The 8,866-nt window shown below is 33.3% G+C and overlaps 1 protein-coding gene across 2 annotated transcripts; it reads left to right on the top strand.

Annotated features, from left to right (window-relative positions):
- Positions 1-787: 787 nt before the first annotated feature.
- Positions 788-5,025, top strand: LOC130973521 (alpha-soluble NSF attachment protein-like). Of its 2 annotated transcripts, none has more exons than XM_057898088.1 (9): positions 788-1,128; positions 1,683-1,732; positions 1,839-1,911; positions 2,289-2,368; positions 2,668-2,819; positions 3,058-3,217; positions 3,296-3,343; positions 3,522-3,602; positions 4,525-5,025. In XM_057898088.1, the coding sequence occupies exons 1-9, from the start codon at positions 975-977 to the stop codon at positions 4,603-4,605; spliced, it is 879 nt and encodes a 292-aa protein (XP_057754071.1). In that variant the 5' UTR covers positions 788-974; the 3' UTR covers positions 4,606-5,025. The 2 variants fall into 2 exon arrangements, with proteins under 2 accessions (XP_057754071.1, XP_057754070.1); XM_057898087.1 differs by lacking the exon at positions 4,525-5,025 and adding an exon at positions 4,006-4,391.
- The last annotated feature ends 3,841 nt before the right edge of the window (positions 5,026-8,866 follow it).

Raw genomic sequence — 8,866 nt, 5'->3', positions numbered from 1 at the left:
TAGGATAAAGTATACTTTTGTTCCTAATATTTGTGATATTTTTAAAAAATATCTCCAATCTTTAATTTTATTTAATTTGGTTCTAAAATTTTTAATTCATTTAATTTTGTCTCTAGCATTTTTTATTTGTATCAAAATTATTTTTAAAAGAAATTAATTTTGCCTCTAACATTTTACATGGAGTTAATTTCCAGGAATAATTTTGGTACAAATAAAAAACGTTAGATATAAAATTAAATACAATTAAACGTTAGGGATAAATTAAAAAACGACTATGCTACGTGTACATTAAAATCAGCCATCAATATAAAATAAATGTTAGAATATAAATACATTGAAAATAAATTAAAACTTATTTTAGTACCTAATTTTATTGTACAAATAATATTTTTATTTAAAAATTTACAAATATTAAATACTAAAAATATATTTTATCCTATTTTATATTTAATAACTCAATATTATTGGCTATTAGATACCATCTAAAGTTTAACTAATTATTAGATGGAAAAAAAATATTTTTACATGAAAAATAATTAGTAATCTTAACATATATTTTTAATTTTTAAATATATTTTTTGCATATTTTATTTTTAATATTTTTTGAAGTAACATATATTTAAATTATTACTCATTTAAATATTAAGAAAATAAATAAAGAAATGTGTTACTCATAGTCTCGTAATCATTATTCTTTTCGCATACTCAATTACTCATAATTGGATATGATAAGAGTAATAGTAATTTAGTCTTTAATTTTGTATTCGTTTTTGAGTTTCCAACAATAACTAATTTTGATTAGGAGCGAGAAACACCTATGGGGCGATGACTCATGTCATTGAATGAAGCATTCAATCAAACAATTCGTGGCTTAGAAAATGAGAAAAGAGAAGAAAAGAAAAGAAGAGAATAAGCGCTGAAGTAAAGTGGTTGAAGTAGCATAATCATTGTTCATTCCATTTCCGCAGACCAAAATGGCTGAAGAACAGAGAGCGAAGGGAGAAGAATTTGCTAGGAAAGCAGAGAGGAAAATCTTCTGTGGTTGCTGTGCTGTTCTTGGTTCCAATTATGAAGAAGCCGCTGAACTCTTCAAGAAATCCGCAACTTCCTTCAAACTCGCCAAATCATGTTTGTTCCTACTCTTTCGCATCTCACATTCTTTCAATCTACCTTATTCTTGTTGTCATTTTTGTTATTCATTCATGCTTCATCATGATGGTTATGCTTATGGTGTTAGGTACCTGCTCAAGGTTTTTATTGTATTTTTTTTAAGATCCATTATGAATTTTGGAGTTCTAGGCACTTCGCTTTGTGGAGTAAAGGCCAGAAATGTTTTTCCTTTTGTTTTGCTAGCGTGTGATTTAGAAACACCCTGCTTAACTGTTGTGTTTTTTGAAATCCTAAATGATCAATTTAAGCATGTAAATTTATTGGTACATTTTCATTTTCCTAAATTAGATTGCCTTGGAGCAACCGTTGAGTTGTCTCTGTGTGGCATCAGTTGCTGATTTAATTATCAGGTAGGCTGCCTGTGCGATCCTTTCCGAGTTCCGACCCTGCGTTAATGCAAGATGCTTGTGCACCGAGCTTCCCTTATATATTTGAGTCTTGTTTATCTTGGGTTGTTTTTGTATTTTGTTAACTTCCTGTCATCTTTGATGTCTTCGTACACATTTGTTCAGGGGACAAAGCAGGTTCAGTGTACATCAAATTGTCAAAATGCCATATGAAGGTATAGTCCAAGTGTGACTACGAACATTTTCAAACATTTGAAGCGGAATTTGTGTATTCGGGTTTAAATATGATAAGTTGATAACCATTTGCAATGATCTCTGCAGTTAGATAGCAAGTATGAAGCTGCAAATGCTTATGTAGATGCTGCTCATTGCTATAAGAAGATATCCACAAAAGGTGCTCTTCAGCTTCAGTGTCATCTGTGTGTGTTTTGGATCTGTTTGCATACATGTAATATGTAAGGTAATCAAACTCGAGATCTCACCTAAACTTGTGGATCTTAGGTAAATTTGAACCGTCAAGACACATCCTATAATCTCGTAAATTCCTTAAAACTCCGTTTGGGAACCTAAACTTGTAAACTGTTAACTTGAGAGTGAACATTGCATATATGACTTGCTTAGTGTTGGCTGATACTTGTCATATATATCAGAATATTGAGTTTGCTTGCACTTAAGAATTCTTGATTGGGACGTGTAACCCTCAAATTACACATACTTCTCTCTCTCTCTCTCTGTTAACAATACTTGTCGCTTTGCTTTTGATGTTTTAAGGAGCAATTCCATGCTTAAAACAAGCAGTAACTCTCTTCACAGAGGTTGGTAGACATGTCATGGCTGCAAAGCATTGCAAGGTACCTTCTTCTTTTATGTTGATTTCCAGTCCTTAATAATATAAATTCGGTCTATTTGCTGCACATAATATAAATTGAACCTCTGACTGAAACATCCCTGGCATGTACTATTTTTCTGGTGCCATTATAGCTACATGCTAGTTATATATATGCATTCATTGTTCCATTCCCGAAATCTCTTGACAACCATTTCGTGTACGCCTTACTGTTATGTTAGAATTCTGCCTCCATTATTTTTAGGATCTGATAAGGAGATTAAATCCTTTAGAGAAGAGTTAAATTTGTCTTTCTGGATCTAGGAAATCGGCGAACTATATGAGCTTGGCCAAGATGCGGAGAACGCTAAAACATATTTTGAGAGGGCTGCTGAACTTTATGAACTCGAGGATGCGACAACAACTGTGATCCAGTGCAAAGCAAAGGTTGCACAATTTTCTGCCCAACTTAAAGAGTGAGTATTGTTCTTCCTTTTACAAATGCAATTTTTTGGTACCGGCATGCTGGGAGTTATGCTTCTTGAACCTCCCTCTGCCTGCATATATATTGGAATTCCATCTAATTTATACCCTTGACAATGGCGATAGCCATTAACGGACTGCATTGGGATAAGCATCTCCATTTGAATCTAATAGTTTGAATTTATAAAACATAAGAACTTGAAATGTATTAATATACTTAGCATTTATCAGATTTCAGAAGGCAATGAAGATTTACGAAGATATTGCCCGACAATCGCTCAACAGTAATTTGCTGAAATATGGAGTTAGAGGATATCTTCTTAACTCTGGCATTTGCCAGCTTTGTCTAGGGGATGTTGTTGCAATTAACAACACCTTGGAGCGCTATCAGGTTTATTTAGTTTTTCTTCTTGATGTTGAAATATTATATTGATGCACATTGTTTATATTTTTCTCATTGATCATGTAGGACTTGGATCCAACATTCTCCAGAACTCGTGAATACCAATTTTTGGCTGTAAGTGGTGGAATTCTCTAGTATTCTTGGCTCTTCATTTTTTCTTTTGTTTATTTTAAATAACTCTTTTTCCACCCCTTAATGGTCTTAGTACTATTAGCTTGCGTTGCTTTTTAACTCGCTCTTTTCTTGCTCGTTGTTTACTTGATATTGATTGAAATGTATTATCAAATTTCAGGATTTGGCTGCTTCAATTGATACTGAAGATGTTGAAAAGTTTACTAGAGCAGTCAAGGAGTTTGAGAGTGCGACCCCATTGGTATGTTTCTAAGTAAAGAGAAACTGACTTTTTCTCCTCTTATTTTTGTCCCGCAACTTGTGTATTAGGAAAAGTAATGCCGCACAACAGCGTTAGATGTTTCTGGTAAATTATAAGAGAAACATCATATGATTATATCAGTAGTTGCATTTTTGTATAACTGTTAGGAAGTAAGGTTTGGTTCTTTCTAGTGTCTGTTATGATATGCTGATGGATTAAATTTGTAAAAGCAATGTCAATAATCCAATTTTGCTTCGTTCAAAAGATCTGACCAATTCAATTCCTCACAATCTAAACTTGTTTCCAATTACAAGTGCATGTAATAAATCAAATCCTTACAATAGTTATAGTTTGTTGTGTTCTTGGTATTTGAGGATTTGCTGATATGATTATTTTTATATAGATGCGTAAATGGACCGAGTTCACACATGATTCAAGACGACATTCAATGATATGTTTGATTCATATATCCGACCCACCTAATTGGACAGAACTTTGTCATTTTTGTTGCTATATTGTTTTGTTATATAAATGCATCTTCTCCTCCTTGACTGCTTCAGCCATTTACAAACCTCAATACCTTTGTGATAGGGTGCAATGGCATTGTCTGGTCCATGTAACTGACCCCAACTAGTGGTCCATGTAACTGACCCAACTAGTGAGATAATGCTTTGTTGTTGTTGTTGTCAATACCTTTGTGACCTTTACGGTGTCAATTATATTCCATTTCTTTAAAAATCATGTTTCTATACGTTGTTCTAGTTAATTGAATGGACATTTTTTTTAATATTTAAGGTGTCAAAAGCCAAAATTTTCTTTCAGTTTCATCTAGAGACACATTTATCCTCCTATCAAAGTAGTACATGATTCTCATGTTACATGTGGCATGTATCATGATTTTGATTGTTTCAATTCGATGTAGGATGCTTGGAAGTCAAACCTTTTGTTGAGAGTAAAGGATGCCTTGAAAGCAAGAGAGATGGAAGATGGTGATTTGACATGAAATCAACCACAATTTAATATTTTTCTACTAATGGAGTTAACTTTCAACTTCGACGAGATCTTTGTCATCTTTTTGGTCCACGACCGCTGTATTCATAGTCGAGTAAGATAATTAATTCTTCGCTGGCTTGTAGACATATCTATGAGGGGGATATCTCGCCGGAAATTTTAAAGCTTTCATATCTATTGTTGAGGGTTGTATGTACAGAAGTTGACTGAAAATTTGTTGCTAAGAAAATTTGGAGATATCTTGGTTATAGTTGTCTTGTCTGAATCATTGCTTTATTGAATGAAAACAGAATTGAATGATTACATAAGGTACCTATCCAATGAGAGAGGAATGATTCTTATATTTGGGAGGGGGTCACTAACAATTAACAAACAACTAATAACGGATTGGTTTGGTTCGGGTAATTAGGTATCCCATGAAACAGACATTCATAAAAAAAACAAAATTTTTATTTTAAAAATTATGTAAATACAATAAACATGTAAAATCAATAGAAATAATTTAAATATGTTAAACACCAAATATATTAAAAATTAAACACATTAAAATCCAAACAAATTAAACACTAAACACATCAAAATTCAAACATGTTAAATAATAAATACCAAACACATTAAAAACTAAATATAAAAGTGCAATAGAGAGAAACTCAAAATCATTAAAAGGCATATATATATATATATATATATATATTTAATTAATATATGGTCGAGTTCATGGGTTGGTTTGGATTTTGCACTCCTAGAACCGTTATCTGAACCAATTACTAGAAAAAGTCATTGGTTTGATTTGAGTCGAACCCAATTATCTATTAGTTCCGGAAACAATTTAATTGGTTCAGTTCAGGTTCGGACGGGTAATCAGGTTTCTGTTACCCGTGCTCGCCCCTAAAATATTGTAAATTAACTTTATTATCGTTAAAAGAAAGTCCCATTAAGATTTTATTGAAAGAAAAAATGAAAAATAATTCAATAAAAAAATAAAAGAGAGAAACAAATGTCATTGGGACATTTTTTAGTCAATGGGAAATTCGTCACAGCACTGTTAGAGGCTAGCTTTTGTTAATACTGAAAAATTAATAGCACATAAGCAAAAGTTATGGAATCAAAACTGTTATGGACAATATGCTAAACCCAACAAATCCTTTTACTATTTCTTGGGGTTTGATTGGCAATCCTCTCCACCACCAACTCCAGATTCCCCATATCACTAGACCAAAACAAAAAATTATAGTAGTATATAATTTCTCATATAAATAACAAGAGATGATGTTTAGTGTACTAACTCTTTTAATAAAAGTATTTTTTATTAACTATATATAATATCGTCAAATTGCATATTAAGAAAGGATCTTAATTTGTTATGAAAGAAAAACGATACACATTATCAGTCACCATAAAAGATGTTAAAAAAGAAAAAAGAACCTCCCAAATTCTGCACAGAAACAAAGAGAAAATTACAAGTTTTAAAGGATAAAATATGTTTTTTATTGGGTTAAGTACGATTTTAGTCCCTAACGTAGAGGTCGAAAATTTATTTCGTCCCTAACTTTTTTTCGCTACAAAACAGTTCCAAAGGTTTCAGTTTGTTTTAAAATTGTCTTTTTTTTATCAAATTTTTTATTTTTATTCCAAAAATACCCTTAACTTAAAAAAATGTTGAATAAGAGGGAAACGAGAAAGGGGGAAGGGCCACTGCTGCTGCTCCAATCAACCGCCGCTGCTTGTCATTGTTTGGTGGCTGGATTTCGTTGCTGCTCCTCTGGACTCGGTGGAAGTGCTCGATGGCGGTGGGTTCTGGTACGAAGCAAGAACAGGAGCAAGCTTCGGTGGTGAGTCGAGGGAGGAGAAGAGGTCGTGGTGTGAGGGTAGCGCTAGGGTAGCACGAAGAGAGAAGAAGAAAAGGGTTGCGGCGCTATGATGGCCGATCGGCGCTGTGATGGCTGTGATGGCGGTTTCGGGTGGCTCGTCGGCTTCTGCTTCTGCTTTTATTATGTTGTTGATTTCTGATTATTGTTGCTTCTGCTTTTAATTGATTACATTTTTTCATTGTTATTGTTGTTGTTCTGCTCCTGCTTCTGTTTCTGCTCCTGCTCCTGTTTCTGCTCGATTACATTGTTGATTCATTGTTGTTGTTGTTGTTGTTGTTGTTGATGTTTTGCTTCTGCTTCTGCTTGATTACATTGTTGATTCATTGTTGTTGTTGCTTCTAGTTCTGTTTCTGCTCGTGCTTGTGCTTGTGCTTGTGCTTCTACTTGTGTTTGATTTTGAAGAAGAAAGAGGAGGGGTATTTTGGTCCGAATGACGGTTTTAAAACTAAGTTAAACCTTCGAGACCATTTTATAGCGAAAAAAAGGTCGGAGACGAAATAAATTTTTGACCTCTACGTTAAGGAACAAAATCATACTTAACCCTTTTTTATTCCTAACATTTTTTAAATTTTTTAAAATTACTCCTAATATTTAATTTGATTTAATTATATTTTTACTGTTTGAAACAATTTCAATTCTATCCCTACTGTTAAATTTTTAATATTTAAAAGTTATTTTTTTTAATTTTATCCTTCCCACTTTCCAATTTTAATTTGGGCCAATCCAAGTTCTCACTGTCTTATGATGTACGAATATTGACACATACATGAGATATAATACGATAAGGAACATGTCAACACGCAAATTTTAAAATCTTATAAGATACGGAGACACATATACATATAAAATATAAAATATTTTTTAAATAAATAATTATAATATTTTAATATTTTATTGATATTAAAATATAAATTAATTTTTAATTATTTTTTATATCTTATTTTAATTATATAAATATTTAAAATAATTTTTATTTTAATAAATAATATATATAATTTTTAAATTTATTTTAAAAATATATATTAAGAATAAAATTAAATATCCTGACACATAATGATATTAAGTGTGTCCACAAGTGTATGGTGTTCGAGATGTGTCTGTTATACTGCCACAGGTTTATAGCTACTGTCACTCTGCCACTTCTATCACCACCACAAACCACCATCACCTCTTCTTTATCCATCTTCTTCCCTCCAAACAACAACAATAAAAAAAGCTACTGAAACTAAAATTGAACACCAAAAAATTAACGCTTTCTCTTACCTTCAAAGAAAGTGAGTTTCTTTATAAAAATACTTTCTAAATTTATATTTATTCTAAATTGTGTGTTTCATTAATAGAATCCTTTAACAACAACTAAGAAAAATTCTAACAGAGAAAATGAAAGAACACATGCACATGCAACTCAAACTCAAATCTTTTGAAAGATGAAGGAATAGTATAGCAAAAATTAAAGCACAAAAACCTTGAAGAACTTCAATCTATTTTGGGGGGTTACAACTTAATACAAAATGAAAGAAAAAAAAACAATAAATTCAACAGAGTAGAAGATGTATGTGACTGATGAATGTTGGGAGAGAGAGAGAAGATGGGAAGATGCGGGTTCGACGGCGATGGACCGTCGTCGATGAAGGTTGGGGAAGATGAGGAGGCTTCTCTGGGAGAGGAGGTGAAGCCGGCGAGATCGCGAGAAGGTCGGAAGAGGCGGGCTGGGCGCGTGGGCCGATAGGAAGGAGGTGAAGCCGGCGAATCTCGACTAACGAGACCTCCGGAGTAGGGCTGGCAATGGGTAGGGTAGGGTAGGGTTTGAACCCTACCCTAATCCTACCCGTGGGTTAAAATTTCATTAAAACTCTATCCTACCCTACCTGCAGGTTGAGAATCTCTCAACTCTAACCATATCCGCACCCTAAAGTTCTAAACCCTACCATACTTTATCCGTAGAAATATCAAGTTTTTTCAAAATAAATATAAAATTCAAACATTTTGAATTTTATACATAATAAATACTCTAAATTACTGAATTAACTAACTAGTTTAGTGGTTGTTCACTTATTGCAAGACATTATATGAGAGAGGTTGTGGGTTCAACTTTTACCTACTTCACTATATACTTAATTTTTATAAAATGTGTGTTATATATGGGGTGCGGGTAGGGTAGGGTAGGATATGGTACACCCTAAATCCGTACCCTACCCTACCCGCAGGCATACCCAGACTGATCTCTATTCTACCCGCAGCGGGTCGAGTAGTCTACTCTACCCGAATGGGTTGGGTCGAGTTGGATATCTACGGGTAGGGTATGTATTGCTAGCCCTACTCCAGAGGTAGCAAGGACGAAAAGATGGCAAAAGAGAAGAGAGGCGGGACACAAGCTAGCGG

Source organism: Arachis stenosperma, chromosome 4 (assembly GCF_014773155.1).
Source record: "Arachis stenosperma cultivar V10309 chromosome 4, arast.V10309.gnm1.PFL2, whole genome shotgun sequence".
NCBI classification, from domain to species: Eukaryota; Viridiplantae; Streptophyta; class Magnoliopsida; order Fabales; family Fabaceae; genus Arachis; species Arachis stenosperma.
This window is presented reverse-complemented; position numbering and strand designations above follow the sequence as displayed.

Excerpts from the sequence above, each read along its gene's own strand:
- LOC130973521 (XM_057898087.1), top strand. The coding sequence starts at position 975 with ATGGCTGAAGAACAGAGAGCGAAGGGAGAAGAATTTGCTAGGAAAGCA. Across the intron at positions 1,912-2,288 it reads TAAGAAGATATCCACAAAAG|GAGCAATTCCATGCTTAAAA; the intron begins GTGCTCTTCAGC and ends TGATGTTTTAAG. Across the intron at positions 2,820-3,057 it reads TTTTCTGCCCAACTTAAAGA|ATTTCAGAAGGCAATGAAGA; the intron begins GTGAGTATTGTT and ends AGCATTTATCAG.